The sequence below is a fragment of the Lithobates pipiens genome, unplaced genomic scaffold (genome assembly GCF_037356315.1).
Source record: "Lithobates pipiens isolate NorthernLeopardFrog02 unplaced genomic scaffold, aLitPip1_a1.2 Scaffold_11, whole genome shotgun sequence".
NCBI lineage: Eukaryota > Metazoa > Chordata > Amphibia > Anura > Ranidae > Lithobates > Lithobates pipiens.
Window position 1 is genome coordinate 9,469,008 of NW_027507696.1, and position 21,489 is coordinate 9,490,496.

Here is a 21,489-nt window from a genome sequence, read left to right on the forward strand (position 1 = left end):
AATCCGATCTTTCAGAACGTGATGACGTAATTTCGTTACGACGGGACTACGTTCAGGCTAGTAGCCAATAGCTTTGGTGTAGGAATTTGATCTGAGCATGCGTGGCACTTTGTCCGATCGGAATTCTCTACACAAGATCGGAGTATGTCCGATCGGAACATTTGTCTGAAAATATTTCCGGCAAGTTGGAAAATTTGGTCCGACGGAAACAGTCCGATGCAGACCACACACAGTCGGAATATCCGACAAAACGCTCCGATCGGACACATTCCTTTGGAATCTCCGACCGTGTGTACAAGGGTTTAGACTAATCAGAGTTTACTGCACTGCGTAACTAAGCGACTTGGTAAACTGAAGTTTGGTACCTATGGGTTACTTCACTGACCACGTCCTTCCTCCCATTGCCTCTGTAAAGAAACTACAATCTGTGCATTTTAAGGCAAGCCAAGAATCCACCACCAGAGCCACCAATCAACAGAATCGTCTGTATGCTCTATCAGCGACTCATAAAAGGACACAACTATTGGTTAAAAGCAAAGTACTAGGGCTGAAACAACGAATCGATTAATCGACAACTAATCGATTATGAAATGAATCGATTACTAATTTTCATAATCGATTAATCGGCCAGTAACATAATGGGGTTAAAAAAAATAAAAAAAAATAAAATGAGCCCTTTGTAGTACAAAAAGAGCAAATAATCGCTACTGTAAATATTACTTTCACTGTTCTACAGTAAAAAAAAAAAAAATGAACCCCTACAGCAGTGATTATCTGCTTTTTTCTAGTATAAAGGGCTAATTTTCGTTTTTTAAACCCCATTATGTTACTAAATGTTTTAGCCCTTGTACACACGGTCGGACATTCCGACAACAAAATCCGTCGGATTTTGTCCGAAACTTGTGTTGCATACACACGGTCGGACAAAGTTGTTGGAAAATCCGATCGTACGTAACGTGATGACGTTTTTTCGTTACAATGGGACTACGTTCATGGCTAGTAGCCAATAGCTTTGGTCTAGGAATTTGATCTGAGCATGCGTGGCACTTTGTCCGATCGGAATTCTCTACACATGATCGGACAAAGTCCGATCGGATCATGTTGTCGGAAAGTTTTATAGCCCGGCTCTAAAACTTTGTCGGTCGGATATTCCGACGGAAACAGTCCGATGGAGCCCACACACTGTCGGATTATCCGACAACACGGTCCGATCGGACATTTTTCCTTCGGAATGTCTGACCGTGTGTACAAGGGCTCAGACCTGGTTCACATCTCTGTGTTTATTGGTGCTTTTTGCAGAAATGCACTACAGTTCATTTACATGGTTTCCTATGGGACACGTTCACATCTGAAAGGGTTGGGGACTTAACGCAAAATGGTGCTTTATTGGTTCAATATACTGCAATGGAGAAGCTGCAGAAAATGGAGAAGCTGCAGAAAAGCATGTAATGCGTTTTTGCAGCAATTTGTGTTTTTTAATCTGAGTTATTTGAGAAGACAACAAATTTACACTGTTATACAAGCTGTACACTCACTACTTTACATTGAAACAAAGTGTCATTTCTTCAGTGTTGTCACATGAATAGGTATAATAAAATATTTACAAAAATTTGAGGGGTGTTAAAGTGGTTGTATACTCTTTTTTTTTAACTTTTACCTACAGGAAAGCCTATAATAAGGCTTACCTGTAGGTAAAAAAAATATCCCCTAAACCTTTACGGTTTAGGAGATATTCCCCTCGGTATGCGCCGCTGACTGCAGCGGCGCATGCGCACGAGGGGATTCTCGGCCTGAAAATCCGGCAGTGTCCGGCCGGCCGGAATGAAATCTCCCGCGCGCATGCGCGGGAGTGACGATATCGCGGCTCCGGCCACTCACAGCGCCGGAGCCGCGATACCCGGAAGTAACGCAGAGGGAGCATGTCGGCTCCCTCGGCATGGATCGTGCCAGATGTCGGGGCCTCGTTCTAAGGTAAGTATTTCATAATGAGCTAGTATGCGGTGCATACTAGCTCATTATGCCTTTTGCTTTGCAAGTGTTTAAAAAAAAAAAAAAAAAAAATAGCGGGTTTACTACCGCTTTAAGACAGATATGAAACCACATAGGGCTATAATATATATGTGCAAATTCCATTTAAAAGTGAAGCAATCATCAAGGGGGACCCAGGATCTCTGGGTATGTAGGGGGGATTCTGGTGACCAGAGGCCACCTTCTGCAGAAAGAATAGACTACGGTAAGGGGGGGGTTTATGGATATAAGGGGAAATCTTTATATCAGTGCTCCCTTCCATTATTGTATTCACTTCCCCCCTTACATCAGTGACCCCCTTCCCTTAAGACTGGCCTGGCGGAGCTGTCACTGACCTCCTCTTAGATGCACCATGCAGGGCTCAGTCAGACGGCTCCAGGTTGGTGGCTCTGGTTTTATTCTATAGTCTCCTCTCCACAGTCCACACACATCAGACTTCTCCCCATGACCCCCATCCCGACGGCACTCCCACTCTTGACTCCTCTCCAGACTCCCCCTCAGAGACTGCAGACATGATAAAAAGAAAAGAGATTGTCAGAGGTTGCGGGCATGATACAAGAGATGGTTAGAGGCTGCAGACACGATACAGGAGATAGTCAGAGATTGCAGACATGATACAGGAGATGGTCAGAAACTGCAGACATGATACAGGAGATCAATGCAGTCTCACCAGCGCCCATCAAATGCAGCCTCATCAGTGCCCATCAAATGCAGCCTACCAATGCCCATCAAATGCAGCCTCATCAGTGCCCATCAAAAGCAGTCTACCAGTGCCGACTAAATGCAGCCTAAAAGTGCCCATCAATGTAGCCTACCACTGCATCAATGCAGTCTACCAGTGCCAACCAATGCCTGGATGGATCACACACACACAGCGCCGATCTCCTGCTGTGTCACGGTCGGAGCTTGAATTTGAATATCCTGGCTGCCACTGTAACAAAGTCCCGCCTTCTAGACCGGCTCCTATGATACACGTCACACTGATTTAATTGGATTAGTGTTCCATCCATCACAGGAGCCAGTCTAGGAGGCGGGACTTTGTTACATCGACCGATGAACATTTCAGACCTTAGCTTCGTGACACAGCGGGAGACTCCCGTTGTGTGTGGGATGTAAAACGAGGAGAGAGGAGGGAGGGGAGAGGAGGAGGGGAGGGAGGAGGGGAGGGAGGGGAGGGGAGGAGGGAGAGGAGGGAGGGAGGAGGGAGGGAGAGGGAGGGAGGGGGAGGAGGAGGGAGTGGAGGGAGTGGAGGAGGAGGGAGTGGAGGGAGTGGAGGAGGAGGGAGAGGGGGGAGGGAGAGGGGGGAGGGGAGGAGGAGGGAGGTGAGGGAGGGAGGTGAGGAGGAGGGAGAGGGGGAGGGAGGAGGAGGGATGGAGGGGAGGGGAAGAGGAGGGAGAGAGGGGAGGGGAGGAGGAGGGAGGGGAGGAGGAGGGAGGGGAGGAGGAGGGAGGGGAGGAGGAGGGGAGAGGGGGGAGGGGAGGGAGGATGGAGGGGAGGAGGAGGGGGAGGGAGGAGGGGAGGCGAGGAGGAGGGAGAGGAGGAGGAGGGAGGGGAGTAGGGCACTTGAGCTTCAGCGCCCAGGCCGCCCAGGATTGACCCCGCTGCAGCCACAGCCAGGCCTACAACAGCTACACTCGTAGTGCATAGTATATTTGCCTTTAGTAAATCAGCCTCAATGAGCATCTGTGATGATGAAGTACATAGTATGACTAAATGCAAAATGTTCACATTGTAGTGGAGTGTGCCTTTAAAGCCAAATTCCACGTAGAGAATAAGAAACCACCAATGTATCCACATTACATATTTTTTAAAAAAAAGGGTCCCTTGTAGTCTGCCTCCTCCTTCAGTGCCTGGGCTGGTGACATCCCTTTCCCTCGGCACAGGAAGGGCTCAGCTCTGCCCCCTCCCTCCTGTCAGTCATCTGGGACCCAAGACAGATCCCAGATGACTGCGCGGCCAATCACGGTCGAGCGGAGGGGGAGGGGAGCGGGGCTATCGTTCCCCCGCATCGCTGGACCCTGGGACAGGTAAGTGTCCGATCATTAAAAGTCAGCAGCTGCAGTATTTGTAGCTGCTGACTTATTATTTTTTTTGTTTTTTATTTTTTTTAAGGGGAACTCCTCTTTAAGGCTCCTTTCACAAGAGAGATCTGATTGGGTCTGACTGTCTTTTTCAGCTGGACCTGTAAGATCATCCAATCTGTCGGTTTACACCTGACTATCTCAGGGTCCGATCTGATCCAGCAAAAAAAAAAAAAAAAAAAAAATAACAGACTGGATCGGAGGGCAGTCAGGTGCGAGATGGTCTAATGACTATGGGATTTGTAGTGTGCATAGAGCAGTCAGGTGTGAACTGACAGGCAATATGTTTCTTTCTGACTGCCCATAGAGCACAGCAGCCTGTCATCTGCCTGTATTGTTCATCTCCGCAGGGGATCAGCGGGCGGATCTCGTGCGGAGCCCCTGTGAAAGGGACCTAACTGCAGGAGAGAAGAAAAAAAAAGTTGGCTTTGCTGTCTAGCAGGGCTGTGCAAATTTCAGGACTGGATGGATAAAGATATAATCTTTTGACAGGACAACTTCTATGTATGTATCAGTTTTCCCTGGATTTTAGCTTTAAAGTGACATTTTACAAACGATATCCTTATTCATACACTTCCACTAACTAATCTATTTTTCATGAAGTTGTTTCCTACTTTATTTTCTGCCTCCCTGTAAAGTCCTCTGGGAGCTCCTGGACCTCTCCTTTCCCCCCTCACTTCCAAATGGAAATAGCACTACATGCTGACTGGTTGCCATGCACAACTGCTCCGGATCCGGCCCCGGGGGGGGCTTTGTGTTCAAAACATGTGGCTTTATATATTTGCTATATATATTTAGCATTCCAACCAGTCATTATCACTGTGGTCTCCAAGCAGTAATCGATCATATGATATGAATATTACTTATTTTACTATTTCATTCTCCCTCTAAGGATTATGGGCATCACATAAACACGCATTATAATAATGAATATTTTTGTGCCTTTCTACAGCCCTGATGAAAGGGCAAGGCTTGGTCCACAAAATGCATTGGCTTTTATGTATAATCTTTAATTTGATGATGTAACATTGGACTTCAAGTGGTATTAGCCTAGGGGTTCACACTCTTGCCATGTGGTATTAGCCTAGGGGTTCACACTCTTGCAATGCGGTATTAGCCTAGGGGTTCACACACTTGCAATGCGGTAGTAGCCTAGGGGTTCACACTCTTGCAATGCGGTATTAGCCTAGGGGTTCACACTCTTGCCATGTGGTATTAGCCTAGGGGTTCACACTCTTGCAATGCGGTATTAGCCTAGGGGTTCACACTCTTGCAATGCGGTATTAGCCTAGGGGTTCACACACTTGCAATGCGGTTTTAGCCTAGGGGTTCACACTCTTGCCATGTGGTATTGGCCTAGGGGTTCACACTCTTGCCGTGCGGTATTAGCCTAGGGGTTCACACTCTTGCAATGCGGTATTAACCTAGGGGTTCACACTCTTGCAATGCGGTATTAGCCTAGGGGTTCACACACTTGCAATGCGGTAGTAGCCTAGGGGTTCACACTCTTGCCATGCGGTATTAGCCTAGGGGTTCACACACTTGCAATGCGGTAGTAGCCTAGGGGTTCACACTCTTGCAATGCGGTATTAGCCTAGGGGTTCACACACTTGCAATGCGGTTTTAGCCTAGGGGTTCACACTCTTGCCATGCGGTATTAGCCTAGGGGTTCACACACTTGCAATGCGGTAGTAGCCTAGGGGTTCACACTCTTGCAATGCGGTATTAGCCTAGGGGTTCACACTCTTGCCATGTGGTATTAGCCTAGGGGTTCACACTCTTGCAATGCGGTATTAGCCTAGGGGTTCACACTCTTGCAATGCGGTATTAGCCTAGGGGTTCACACACTTGCAATGCGGTTTTAGCCTAGGGGTTCACACTCTTGCCATGTGGTATTGGCCTAGGGGTTCACACTCTTGCCGTGCGGTATTAGCCTAGGGGTTCACACTCTTGCAATGCGGTATTAACCTAGGGGTTCACACTCTTGCAATGCGGTATTAGCCTAGGGTTCACACACTTGCAATGCGGTAGTAGCCTAGGGGTTCACACTCTTGCCATGCGGTATTAGCCTAGGGGTTCACACACTTGCAATGCGGTAGTAGCCTAGGGGTTCACACTCTTGCAATGCGGTATTAGCCTAGGGGTTCACACACTTGCAATGCGGTTTTAGCCTAGGGGTTCACACTCACACTCTTGCCATGCGGTATTAGCCTAGGGGTTCACACTCTTGCAATGCGGTATTAGCCTAGGGGTTCACACTCTTGCCATGCGGTATTAGCCTAGGGGTTCACACTCTTGCCATGCGGTATTAGCCTAGGTGTTCACACTCTTGCCATGTGGTATTAGCCTAGGGGTTCACACTCTTGCCATGTGGTATTAGCCTAGGGGTTCACACTCTTGCCATGCGGTATTAGCCTAGGGGTTCACACTCTTGCCATGCGGTATTAGCCTAGGGGTTCACACTCTTGCCATGTGGTATTAGCCTAGGGGTTCACACTCTTGCCATGCGGTATTAGCCTAGGGGTTCACACTCTTGCCATGCGGTATTAGCCTAGGGGTTCACACTGTTGCAATGCGGTATTAGCCTAGGGGTTCACACACTTGCAATGCGGTATTAGCCTAGGGGTTCACACACTTGCAATGCGGTAGTAGCCTAGGGGTTCACACTGTTGCCATGCGGTATTAGTCTAGGGGTTCAAACTCTTGCCATGCGGTATTAGCCTAGGGGTTCACACTCTTGCAATATGGTATTAGTCTAGGGGTTCACACTCTTGCCATGCAGTATTAACCTAGGGGTTCACACTCGTGCAATGCGGTATTAGCCTAGGGGTTCACACTCTTGCCATGTGGTATTAGCCTAGGGGTTCACACTCTTGCCATGTGGTATTAGCCTAGGGGTTCACACTCTTGCCATGTGGTATTAGCCTAGGGGTTCACACTCTTGCGATGCGGGAACCAGCACAATTCCAGTGCCGGTTCCAGCATCGCATCTCCCTCGCCGGCATTTCACACTGCCCCCTGCGAACCTTTGCGGGTGTCAATACAAAGTTAATGACACCCCCAGATCGGTTCACAGTGCAAACTGTAAATTTGGACAGGAATCAGATCACATGGATGCGATCCGATTCCAGTGCAGGGAAAAACAAGTCCCTGCACCTTGTTCGTGCAAATTCAACGTGAGTTCAGCCATACAACTGTCATGCTGAATTCACATTGCGCAGACATCGCATGTGATTGGCGCAGCAATGCGGTGTGAATTACATGCAATGTCGGTGTTCGCAATAGTGTGAACCCAGGCATAAACCCAAAACCAAAAATGTAATCTATCACCAAACATTAGATGTGGTCGCTGCATTAGTCTTTTTTATTAGGCTTTTTCCCTCTGTTTTCACCTGGCGTTCTGGCCAGCAACACACCTCCTATATTAGAGTGCCTACACTCTCTAGATGAAGAACCGACAGAGACACCTTTGGGCAGCAGCATTGTCAGTCTGGGGGGAGGGGAGTGTTAGAGGTAATAGCAGATTTAGATACACTAACAAATTGAAGCCACGCTGCAGCTCACACTTTCTAATCAGGTACAGCAATACTTTTGTTTCTTTCATGATAAAGATTTTACATAAATAACAGCGGACCATTGTAAGAACCCCTGTCAGTGGTAAATGGTTGTCTCATCCCTGTAAACCGATCTACAGGACAGCTTGTTCTTTTGAAAGACAGACTTACTGACAGGATCTAGTTGAGCGTAGAAGAAAGAAAAGTCAAATAAAAAAAAAAAAAAAACGAATGCAGCCATCTCATCTAAGAATTGGTAAGCTGCTATATAATAAATGTTTGCTTTTGCTTTTAAAATCACAGCACTTCAGTTCTCATCATATAGAATGCAGCAAGGTAGAAATGTTCAGTGCAGCAAGACCAACACATGGGGTGCAGCAAGACCAACACATGGGGTGCAGCAAGACCAACACATGGGGTGCAGCAAGACAACACATGGGGTGCAGCAAGACAGAGATGTGGAATATAATAAGGCAGAGGCAAGAAATTCACTAAGACAGAAACATGTTCAGCAAGACAGAGGTATGGCGTGCCCTGAACCTCTCAGGTATTTCTAAAGCCGCGTACACACGGGCGGATTGTATGGCCTACTTAGTCCGTCATACAATGCGACGGACAGTCCGTCATACTTTCGAATGAACGGACTTGACCACACACGGATGCACAAACAGTCCGTCGAAAGCTTGCGTGATGACGTGTACAGCACGTACGACGGGACTAGAAATAGGAAGTCCAATACACTGCAATGCAACCTTCCGCCGTGTAAAATCCTTTCTGAGCATGCGCCATTCTTAGTCCGTCGAACTAGCCTACTCACGAGCGGATTGTCCGCTGAAACCAAAGTATGACGGACAGAATTACGGAAATTCCGAAATACTTAGTACGCCAGACTGTCCGCTGAAAAAGTCCGCTGAAGCCCACACACGAGCAGACTGTCCGCTGAAATGTGTTTCGACGGACTAAGTAGGCCATACAATCCGCCCGTGTGTACGCGGCTTTACTCTGAATAAATTGTCAGACTGCCTTATTGATAAATCCTGCGCAATAGAAATGCCACTTACAGAACAACTCAGGTCAAAACATTTCAGTGCAGGACAGAGAGCGGGTAGGTACAAGGCTGGAACCCTTCAGATGACAAATCCTCTGGCTTCTTTAGAAACAGGCTGTAAACATTCCTCTATGACATCACTGATCAATACACTTCAACAGCACTTCTAACAAGAACACCAATACTCTGACCTGGTACTGGTTGTGAGATTATCAAGATGTCATTATTACAGTGGTAATCAATAGATACAATGTGATTTGTAATATAAGCACACTCTATTGCTACATGAACCATTCACATTGCTCTTAGCGCCAAATAAGCTGACACTCTAATATTCCACTTCAGTCACAAACTATATGTATTATTAGAACTCTGACATATTCCACATTGCTGTACACTAAACATTCACACTGTTTCAGCAGAGCTTACACTCCAATGTCCCCAACACAGTTCATTATTATTTTTATTACCATTACAATTTTGCCCCCCCTGTTCAAATCATTAGTAAGACCTCATCTGAAATACGCCGTTCAGTTTGGGCACCAGTTCTCAAAAAGGATATCGGGGAACTGGAGAAAGTGCAGAGAAGGGCAACAAAACTGATAAGAGTCATGGAGGAGCTCAGCTATGAGGAAAGATTAGAGGAACTGAATTTATTCACTCTTGATAAGAGGAGATTAAGGGGGGATATGATCACCATGTACAAATATATAAGGGGTCCATATAGTGAACTTAGTGTCGAGTTATTCACTTTACAGTCAACAAAGAGGACAAGGGGGGCACTCTTTACGTCTAGAGGAGAAGAGATTTCATCTCCAAATACAGAAAGGTTTCTTCACAGTAAGAGCTGTGAAAATGTGGAATAGACTCCCTGCAGAGGTGGTTCTGGCCAACTCAGTGGATTGCTTTAAGAAAGGCCTGGATTATTTCATATATATATATATATACATATATATGTATAAATGTACAGAATATAACCGGATACTGACAATTATAGGTAAAGTTGGAAAATCCGATTGCCTCTCGGGGGATCAGGAAGGATTTTTTTCCCCTGCTTTAGCAAATTGGATCATGGCTCTGCTGGGGTTTTTGCCTTCCTCTGGATCAACTGTGGGTATAGAATTGGGTATATGGGATTGTATGATATTAATTTTTTTTTTTTGTGGTTGAACTGGACAGACTTTTTTTTGTCTTTTTCAACCTGACTAACTATGTAAAAATAACATATTTATTACCGCTGCATATTTTGCATTTCTGTACAGAGAAGTGTAACCAATTCAGATCAGTCTCTGCACCATAGAAGCTTACACTGTAATGTGCCCACCGCAGTCACGCAAATTTTATATATATATATATATATATACACATACATATACACACACACACACACACACACACACACACACACATACATACATACACATATATATATATATATATATATACACACACACACACACACATATATATACACACACACACATATACATATATATATATATATATATATATATATATATATATATATATATATATATATATATATATATAATTCCAGCATTGCACAGAGAATAGCCATTCATATCAGTCATTGAGGCAAAGGAGCTTACACTGTAATGAGCCCCACAATCACTCACTATATTTAATATACATGTACAGAAGTCGTCTGACATATTCTACAGAGCTGTACAGAGAACAGTCCCACACTATTATTTTTATCCATTTAAAAAGCTTTGACATGTTCCACAGCGCTCTACAGTGTACCAGTCACAACAAACTCTGTACCAGAGGAGCTTACAATCGAATGCCCCCTTAGCCCTTGTACACACGGTCAGGCATTCCGACGGAAAATGTCCGATCAGGCCGTGTTGTCGGATAAACCGACTGTGTGTGGGCTCCATCGGACTGTTCCCGTCACAATATCCGACCGACAAAGTTTTGGAGCTGGGCTATAAAACTTTCCGACAACATGATCCGATCGGACTTTGTCCGATTGTGTGTAGAGAATTTCGATCGGACAAAGTGCCACGCATGCTCAGATAAAATCCTAGACCAAAGCTATTGGCTACTAGCCTGAACGTAGTCCAGTCGTAACCAAATTACGTCATCACGTTCCGAACCTACCGTGTGTATGCAACACAAGTTTCAGACCAAAATCTGTCGGACAAAAACAGACGGATTTTGTTGTCGGAATGTCCGACCGTGTGTACAAGGGCTAAGAGATGCACTCTAGCTGCTGTCTGTCTGTCTGTCTGTCTATGGCTGTGTGGCTTTTCTTTCTGTCCTTTCACATCCCCTAGATTTTTATAAGATCAGATTTTTTTTTAAAAAGGCCGCATGCATGGGATAAATGTTTAATCGTTTCTTAGCCCGAGGGTGTGTTTAGGTTGACGTTGGGTTGTGTTTTGCATAATTTAGTGGTTTACAGATAATAAAATTAATGTTTCTTTGTATAGAATTCTATTTATGTTACTTTTGGGGCAAAGAAAAGTTTTTCTTTACGGTTATTTGAGGATGTAGGCGTGTTTGTTTTTGGTTATTTATGTATATATTCGTTTTTTTGTTTTGTTTTTTGTATATATATGTAAATATGTTTTTAATAACAAGCTGTATGTTTGCAAGACTTTAAATAAACAAATAATGAGACTCTCGTGCTCTCCCCCCCCCCCCACTACTACATGACCAGAAAGAAAGATTGCTCATTAAAGTGGCTGTAAACCTTACAAACCACTTTGACCTACAGGTAGGCCTAGATTAAGGCTTACCTGTAGGTCCAAGAAATATCTCCTAAACCTACATGGTTTAGGAGATATTTGGCCGAAAACAGGCACCGCTGTCTACGGCGCAGGCACACTGAGCGCGGCATTCTCAACGACGGAGCTGCCGCGCGTGTCGGCTCCCGTGCGCATGCGCGGGAGTGACGTCATCGCGGCTTCGCCGAATGACAGCGGCGGAGCTGCGAGACCCCACCAAGAAGATGGATGCGCCGGACTACAGGGGACAGCGGTGACTTCGCTGGCTCCTGTGTCAGGTAAGTGACACATAATGGATGCGATGCGATGCATAGTAGTCCATTATGCTTTACCTTTGCAGGGAATCAAAGAGGAAGTAAACTCATCAGGGTTTACTTCCTCTTTAATAGGGGTGTATGGGGGTCTCTTATGCCGCGTACACACGATCAGATTGTCCGGCGTACTTAGTCCGCCGAAACGCATTTCAGCGGACAATTCGATCGTGTGTGGGCTTCAGCGGACTTTTCCAGCGTGAAGTCCGGCGGACTAAGAAAGTATTTTTGCACTCCAATCTCCCCGTCGGACTTGGGTTTCAGCGGACAATACGTTCGTCAGTATGCTAGTCCGGCGGGCTAAGAATGACGCATGCTCAGAAGCAAGTACAAAAAAGGAAGCTATTGGCTACTGGCTATTGAACTTCCCTTTTTCTAGTCCCGTCGTACGTGCTGTACGTCATCGCGCTAGCAAACGCCGGACTTTCCGTGTGTCCGTGTGTGGCCAAGTCCGTTCGGTAGAAAGTCCGCCGGATTATATGTCGGACTAAGTACGCCAGACAATTCGATCGTGTGTACGCGGCATTTGCAGACAGCAGGAAAAGTCTACTAGCCAAGTAGGAATTTTTTTAACCCAGTGTTTATTGTTCTTGTATGATAGCAGTGGATGTGGGTGTCATCCGCATGGAACATTGCAATACCCTGAGATACGGCATATAGATTGGAAGTCAGATACATAGTGAGTAATGACACCGAATCCTACAGACGGGTTTGTCAGACATTGTCTCAGAATCGTTCCAGCTGCTGAAGCTTGAGAACGCAAATCATTTGGAATCATTTAATACTTGGAAAGCAATTAAGCCTTGTGAAATAAACAGTTATTAGTCTCTGTTGTAAGGCAAGTTTCTGCAGGGCACAGTGGCAATATTAACCCCCTCCCCGCCTTCCTCGCGTACTCACAATATTCTGCATGCTACCGACAGCAGCCATTACTAAAGAGCTCCAAGAAGGATTGGCGCAGAAGCTTGTCTTTTATCTTTGCGTGTTTGTTGATTTATTTTACAATTTACAGCACAACATTACATTACGGAGTTTATTAAAAAAAAAAAAAAAAATACAATAAAATAAAAGAATAAAAAGAAACAATTGTGACAATTTCCTTATGAATTTATCCAAAGTGATGAGCAGATACATTGCCTGAGTGACTGCTATAGAGGGAGGGGGACAAAAGACAACAAAATATAATTAGGATTCTATTCCTATCCCTCAGTCTGGCAGTATAAGGATTCATCCAGGCGACGATAAGATTTGAATGGGGGTGTCCAGGCCGGAATGGCTGGGGTGGAATATCAGCAGTTTGGGCCTTTTTTTTTTTTTTTCTTCCAGCCACCTTCGAGAACTGAAGCAGTTAACCTAAGGACGGTCTCGCTTCCGACATTCTAGGGCGTAGCGGCCTCTGGACAGCCAAAAACAGCCATAAAAGCATAGAAAAGATTGTGCAACTCGAATATAAAAACACGGATCAGAGCTGGAGGAGTAAACAGGGAAGCAGCATAGCAACAGAAACATGCCGCCACAGTTTATCAACAATAGCAAAAAGGACAATGGAGGCACAGCTAAAAGAACGCATGTTGGTACCCCTACAAACACACCCTCCGCATGGCACCACAATGAACCTGACCGGTGTGAATGAGTCCTAAAGGCCTCAAGAGGTTATCTGCTCAACAAGAAAGGAAGTGAAGGGAAATCTAACAAGCGGGGACACAGACAGCATTAAAGTGGTTGTAAACCCTTACAACCAACTTTGACCTACAGGTAAGCCTAGATTAAGGTTTACCTGTAGGTCCAAGAAATATCTCCTAAACCCACACGGTTTAGGAGATATTTGCCGAAAGACAGGCACCGCTGTCTACGGCGCATGCGCCGTAGACAGCGGGCGCGCCGTAGTTAGCGGCGATGTGCCGCAAGTGGCAGCTCCCGTGCACATGCGCCGTAGACAGTGGCGCGCAGGCATGTGCGGGAGTGACGTCATCGTGGCTTCGACAAATGACAGCGCCGGAGCAGCGAGACCCACCAAGAAGATGGAGGCTCCGGACTACAGGGGACATCGGTGACTTCGCTGGCTCCTGTGTCAGGTATGTGACACAGGATGCATAGTAGTCCATTATGCTTTACCTTTGCCTTAAAGCGGAGGTCCACCCTAAAGTGGACCTTCCGCTCATCGGAATCCTCCCCCCCCTCCGGCGCCACAATTGGCACCTTTCAGGGGGGAGGGGGGTGCAGGTACCTGTACAGTACAGGTATCTGCACCCACTTCCGGGATAGCTCTCTGCGGAAAGGGGCGTAGATTACGCCCCTTTCCGAAAGTCCCCCGCTGCCTGCTGGGAAACACACAGATCCCAGAGGCAGCGGGTCCATCCTTATTGCGCAGCACGACTCGCGCATGCGCAGTAGGGAACCGGGAAATGAAGCCGAAAGGCTCCACTTCCTGATTCCCATACCCAAGATGGCGGCGGCAGCACCCGAGAGACGATCGAGAGATCGGCTTCGGGTGCCGACATCACGGGCGCGCTGGACAGGTAAGTGTCCTTATTTTAAAAGTCAGCAGGTACAGTATTTGTAGCTGCTGGCTTTTAAAAAAAAAAACGCGGACTCCCGGCGGACTCCCTCTTTAATAGCGTATGTCAATGTTGTATGTGTTTGTAAGCGTGTCAGGACCTTACAGGGTAAAGGACAACACAAAGCCACAAATGGCAAGAAAGCACCCTGAGGCGATTCAGTTCGCATAGGTAGCGCTATACAAGTCACTCTCTCTCTCTTTGCAGGGAATCAAAGAGGAAGTAAACCCATCAGGGTTTACTTCCTCTTTAAAACATGACAGAGGTTCTAACCCTTTCCATCACCCAAAACTAAACTGATCAGTCACCAAGACAAATACAAAAGGCAAGTGAGATAGCAACAACAAAAAGCAAAAAAAATCCATCTTGCACCTTCACCTTTCACCCCTAGGGTACACAGCCAATGGGGGAACGCCATTGAAAAACCATAAATGAAAATGGCAAATTTCGTTTTGGTTCCTGCTCCAGAGCTGCTCAGCTTTGATCTGCTGTGCATAAAGGGACGGCCATACCCAGCTCCTCATATTTTGAATTCTTCCACATGTGTCTAACCATCAGAGGGATGCAGACTCAGTGAAAGCAATTGGCTCTGTAAATAATGTGGGAGTATGCGTCAAGTTTACATGAAAATCCAGAATTCTACCTGCGATACTAAAAAGAAATTGCGAGCATGGTAGGCCTCTTTGTTTGCAGTTCGCAGTAAAGAGTTAAAACCACTCAAAATTCAATCCAGAAAATAAGAGCAGCCCCCCTTGCGTCACGCCTGCTTTCGCTGCGGCGGTTAAAAATTCATTAATGACAGCAGATTAGTATTATGTCTCTGCTTTAATTAAAGTGGCCCGCGGAAGAGCATTTTAAACAGGCATGTCATTTTCTAAATGACACAGCTACATTACAAAGAGGACGACATGCACGCAACATGACACAGTCTCCTTTCTCTTACGGCGATGACAGCCGGACCGCACTGTTCAATATTTAATTCGCTGCCATGAAATATTCAGCCGCTCAGAAGAGGGAGATTCTGTTTCTGTAGAGTGACGGGTACCCATGCTTGGATTGGAACGAGAGGGATTTGGTTGCCGGTCGGTTGGAAAAGTTTGGCCTTTTGCTAGGTCAACCTTTAATTTTCATATGGATCCAATTTTATTTTTTTTACTCCTGTATACGTAGCGAGAAGGGAGCAGAAAGGTGGAGGCTGCCACCCCGACGCCATTTCCACCCAACCAGCTACAATTTCCACTTTCCTGTTTTTGATCTGAATGTCATTTCTTGCAATGCCTGTAAACCATATAACAAAAACTTTTTTTTTTTTTACAGCAAGATTAAAACTTCTGCCATGACTATGTGGTCACCACTTCCTTACACGTCACATTATGAGCCTGTATACTGTGGTGTACTGCGCATGGCACACTACTGCTTGTAGGCTGTATGTAGTCCTTAAAAAAAAAAAAACTTGATTAGCCCTACCAAAGAGCTTCTCTTACTTTCTATCTTTCGGTCCAATAAGAAGATTTTTGAAAGACTATTGTTATAAAATGTTTAATAGGTGAAAGAATATACCCAATTAGGGCTGCAACTAACGATTATTTTCATAATCGATTAGTTGGCCGATCGCTTAATCGATTAATCAGTTAATAACCTTAAAAAAAAAAAAAAAGTGTGGTGTATAATTTAGTTAAAGCGGGAGTCCACCGGGACTCCGCGTTTTTTTTTTTTTTTTTAAAAGCCAGCAGCTACAAATACTGCAGCTGCTGACTTTTAAAATAGTGACACTTACCTGTCCAGCGCGCCCGCGATGTCGGCACCCGAAGCCGATCGCTAGGTCGTCTGTCGGGTCCTGCCGCCGCCATCTTGGGTATGGGAATCAGGAAATGGAGCCTTTCGGCTTCATTTCCCGCTTCCCTACTGCGCATGCGCGAATTGCGCTGCGCAATAAGGACGCTCCCCGCTGCCTCTGGGATCTGTGTGTTTCCCAGCAGGCAGCGGGGCACTTGCGGGAAGGGGCGTGCACTTGCGGAAAGGGGCGTAAGTTACGCCCCTTTCCGCAGAGAGCTGTCCCGGAAGTGGGTGCAGTTACCTGGATTATCCAGGTAACTGCACCCCCCTCCCCCCTGAAAGGTGCCGATTGTGGCACCGGAGGGGGGGAGGGTTCCGATGAGCGGAAGGTCCACTTTAGGGTGGACCTCCGCTTTAATATGTAAAGTTTAAAAAAAAAAAGGCAATTTATTCTTAAATATCTCTATTCAGTGGTAAATATAAATAACCAACTGTATGGTTAGGGAGCAAAATATCGAATCTACTCTGAGAATAACAGACAGAAGAGATATACTGTATATATTAGAGGGGATATATACTGTATATACTATTAGAGGAGATATACTGTATATACCGGTACTATTAGAAGAGATATACTGTATATACTATTAGAGGCTATATACTATTAGAGGAGAGATCTACTGTATATACTATTAGAAGAGATATACTGTATATACTATTAGAGGCTATATACTGTATATACTATTAGAGGAGAGATATAATATATATACTATTAGAGGGGATATATACTGTATAAACTATTAGAGGAGAGGTATACTCTATATACTATTAGAGGAGAGATATACTGTATATACTATTAGAGGAGAGATATACTGTATATACTATTAGAGGAGAGATATACTGTATATACTATTAGAGGAAATATAATGTATATACTGGTACTATTAGAAGAGATATACTGTATATACTATTAGAGGCTATATACTATTAGAGGAGAGATCTACTGTATATACTATTAGAAGAGATATACTGTATATACTATTAGAGGCTATATACTGTATATATTAGAGGAGAGATATAATATATATACTATTAGAGGCTATAAACTGTATATACTATTAAAGGGGATATATACTGTATAAACTATTAGAGGAGAGGTATATTGTATATACTATTAGAGGAGAGATATATTGTATATACTATTAGAGGAGATATAGTGTATATACTATTAGAGGAGATATAGTGTATATACTATTAGAGGAGATATAGTGTATATACTATTAGAGGAGATATAGTGTATATACTATTAGAGGAGATATAGTGTATATACTATTAGAGGAGATATAGTGTATATACTATTAGAGGAGAGATATACTATTAAAGGGTCAATCTAGTAAATATCATCAGACTCATTAACCCCATTTTGTTACTGGCCGATTAATCGATTATGAAAATTGTAATCGATTGATTTCATAATCGATTAGTTGTTTCAACCCTATACCCAATGATCATATCAGAAATTCAGAGCTGTCCTCTGTGCCTGTGTTATATCAAGGAGTCTACGGCATGTAGCCTTTCTAGAGCTTGTCTTGGACTACAGAATAATTATTGTCCATGTTGCCAGAGATGAGACGCGGCCTTAGGCTGGCCATAGATGGTTCGAAACTTGGCCAGTTCAGCAGAAACCGGCTATAATAGCCACTTGCAATAGTCACATGCAAAATCCGGTTGCTTGCTGGTTGTACCAAAGCTGATCGATCAACCTGGGTATATTCATCCTGCCCATACATGGTTCGACTCTCGGACGATTCCTACTGAACCAACCGGGATTTGCACGGTCTACGCCTGGCTGTTTTGGCTTAAAATACACTTTACATTTCTGCACCTGTACCCTGGTAGATAAAGACAGGTGAAAATAAAAAAAAAAAGTTTTTGAACAATAAAATGTTTTTTTATCAAACATTATATGGCTTATTTTGGATTCTCCATATAAATAGTGATTCCTCTTCTTGAAATGCTATCATGAAAGGGTGGAAAGATCCCGTTTTAGGAGTACAGTTGGGAATCATGGGCCAACATTCAGTAGCAGCGGTTGATAGGGGTATATGCCCAGTGTGTCACGAAGCATCGGCATGACAGTATAGAAGAGGTGGGGGGGGGGGGGGGTGTCACATCATTATTCAGCCAGGACTGGCCGACCATGAATGATGGTCTTGTATTTTTCACAGAGGCCTGGGAACGTCTCAGAGACAGACAGGACCCGAGAATAAAACCCATTTCAGAAAGCCCGGAGAGATTTATGACTCGTACGTGTCCGTCTCTCATGAAAAATGTTGGCCGCCATTTCATCAAGAACAAAAGTGCGCCCGGACATATATCACAGAGAAGAGCGGTCATCCTCCAGCCTCTGGATGTATGCGCCTGAGACTGGCCGCTCACTGGCTCCCCATCACCAGGCATTAGTCAGAAGTGGAAATTCTATAGGAGACAAATCAAAGAAACTTGAGATTATTATTATTATTATTATTATAGGCATTTATATAGCGCCATCGATTTACGCAGGGCTTCTACATACTGTACATTCAAATCAGTACCTGCCTTCGAGAACCTTGCAATCTATGGTCACCATCTCACATTCACAAACTAAGGCCAGATTAGACGAGAGTCAATTAACTTACCAGAACATCTTCGAAGGGTGGAAGAAAACCCAATTCTGGCGCAGGGAGAACATCCAAACACCATGCAGACAATGTATTGTTCAGGATGCAAACTCAGGACCCCAATTGATACTGTGCTGCTTTTATGTTTACATGTGTTTATATATTATTTTGAGAGGTTTGTGTGGTACTATAGAAAAAAAAGCCTTAAACATTCATCGGGAGCCTAGACATGCAAGCATCATTCTGCGCCACCCACAGTGCAATCATCTCGGGAGTGGAGTTTCAACCTATGATGGACAAGTTAACTATCTCATTGCTAGGAACAAAACAGTTTTGCATAAAACTGTGATTGGCTCACCTGTAGAAATTTAGGCACCACAGTGGTGTGGGCAGCACAGTGGTGTAGTGGTTAGCACTCTCACCTAGCAGTAAAAAGGGTCGCTGGGTCGAATCCCAACCACGACACTACCTGCTTGGAGTTTGCATGTTCTCCCTGTGCCTGCGTGGGTTTCCTCCGGGTGCTTCAGTTTCCTCCCACACTTCAAAGACATGCAGGTAGGTTAAATGGCTTCTGTCCAAAAATTTGCCCTAGTATATGAATGGGGACCTTGGATTGTGGGCTCCTTGAGGGTAGGGACCAATGTGAATGTGCAATGTACAGGGATAGGGACAATTGTAGACACTCACTTGGGTTGAACTGGATGGACTGGTGTCTTTATTCAACCTTACTAACTATTAAAACTATTAAATGTATTATTATAAAACTTCTACCCCCCCCCCCCCCCACAAGCCATTGGGACAAAAATTTGAGGCTATTTAATGAAACCCATATACTGTACAGGAAATATCTCACTACCTGGGTTGAACCAGGGCGATGTTAAGGATTACTGAAGCCATACATGTATTAAGTGGCTATTTAGAGACATCTGGGTTAAACTTGGGATTGACAGAAGAGGCGTTAAAAGGTTAATCTGGGGATAGGCTGAGGCCAAGAGACCTAATCTGGTAAGATTTGGTTATTGGTTGGGACAGATAAAAGATAGAAAGAAAGAATTACAACCACAAAGCAAGATGTAGCCAAGTTCTATAAGAAATTAACAAAAAAAAAAGTGTCAGTTGTAGGTCTGAAGCTGAAATAACTATGATAAAGAACTTTAAGAATTGCAGCATCATCAAAAATATGCTGATTTTTGGGTTGGGGCCAAAAGAGGTGTATGCCGTCTTGTGGACTTATCTCTTTTATTCCCAACTTACATTTTTATTGAGTGCTGGAACTACAGCTATTGCTATACTCCCAGCTCTCTGACAAGAGAGATGTGCTCTGATACAAAGCAGCAGCTCTGCACACTGTCCCACCCCCCCCCCCCCCCCACTGTCCATTCACAGAATACTTTGCATTTTAGGAATGGGTTCACATATACCGTAAGATTAGGGGGTGTGCAGAGCGGCTGCAAAAAGACTCTGCAGCTGCGAGATCAGAGACCTAAAAAGGACCAGCATCAGAACGCAGGAAGTACAGCAATGGCTGTACTCCCGGTGCTCAGTAAAAATGTAAACAGTAAATAAAAGAGATGTCCGCAAGGTGGCCTACACCTAATTGGATCCCTTATAATAAGGGATCCAATAAGGCCTACACCTTATTGGATCCCTTATAAGCTACCACTTTTTTTAAACGTTCTGCAATAAATTTAGTTCCACTTGAAAGTTACATAGTTGGGTTAAAAAATTGAAACCGGTCAATCAAGTTCAAATGTAAAAGTAAGCAATTTTAGGCAAATGTACCAAACTAAGGAATAAAGAAAGCTAAAGTGGGAGCCCCCCCCCCCCCCCCCCCCCAAAATAACTTTTAGAAAAGGAGAAACTGTGACTTTTAAGAAAAAAAAAATAATTAAACTCTCCAACTTGTACACATGCAGAAGTTAGAATCGTATACCCCGTTGTGTAACTACTTCTTTGTACATCTTAGCTCTAAAAACATAAAGTACCAAATGTTATGCAGACGGCTGATGAAAGTGAAAGACATAAGATGCTGGTCTGGGCGTTTTTCTTCAACATGTCAATCAGCTCCATTTAGCCTTTTAAATATGTCACGGTGGTTGGGCTCAGTTTTGGCCTGGGAAGGACAGGCTGTGTAAATCACGACATCGGCTCTTTCATTGCGAGATGCTCTGTTCCACTACAGGAGACGGGCAGGAAAGAGACCGACGCAGAGGGAGAATGGCAGATACGTCCCCTGATCCTGTTTTTCACCAACACAATCCTCAGACGGCAAAATTTACGGCGCATTGTGGCAAATTGACAACTCTGAAATGCCTCTGGCCAATCACATTATCCGACTGAGGCGGTTTATGCTCGCTCCTTTCTGGGCCGCTGGGAGATAAAAAAGGAAAGCGAGAAAGAAGGGAGACAATGCTCTTTATGAAAGTGTCTATATATCCGCCATAAAACTTTAATCTTCTCTCCGGGGTGACATTTCCCAGAAAAAAGATGACCGCCGTGAAAGCGACCTCTCTGAAATACCCAGCCGATGTGGTGGAATAGGCAAGCGCCGTCTCATCTCTCGTACGAAGCTAACTAAATTTAGGAAAACTAAACAGTCAGTTATATATTTCAGTAGTCATTTCTTAGAAAAGAGATTTCTTTGCCCATGCCAGTTTTGATATAATAAATGCAAAAAATAAAAATAAAAATTGTAATATAATCCCACTGCTTTGTGAGAT

At 44.6% G+C, this 21,489-nt stretch overlaps 1 protein-coding gene across 3 annotated transcripts in view; it reads right to left on the reverse strand.

The window, feature by feature from the left end:
• The window catches only part of RXRA (retinoid X receptor alpha), a 348,429-nt gene that overhangs the window by 215,479 nt on the left and 111,461 nt on the right, over positions 1–21,489 (reverse strand). The window contains exon 2 of one of the 3 annotated variants that reach the window (XM_077468453.1): positions 2,364–2,532. The exons of the other annotated variants lie outside the window; for them this stretch is intronic. Coding sequence (XP_077324579.1) covers positions 2,364–2,382 — 19 coding nt within the window. The 5' untranslated portion in view covers positions 2,383–2,532. The remainder of the gene's footprint in view (positions 1–2,363; positions 2,533–21,489) is intronic. 3 annotated transcript variants of the gene reach the window in all.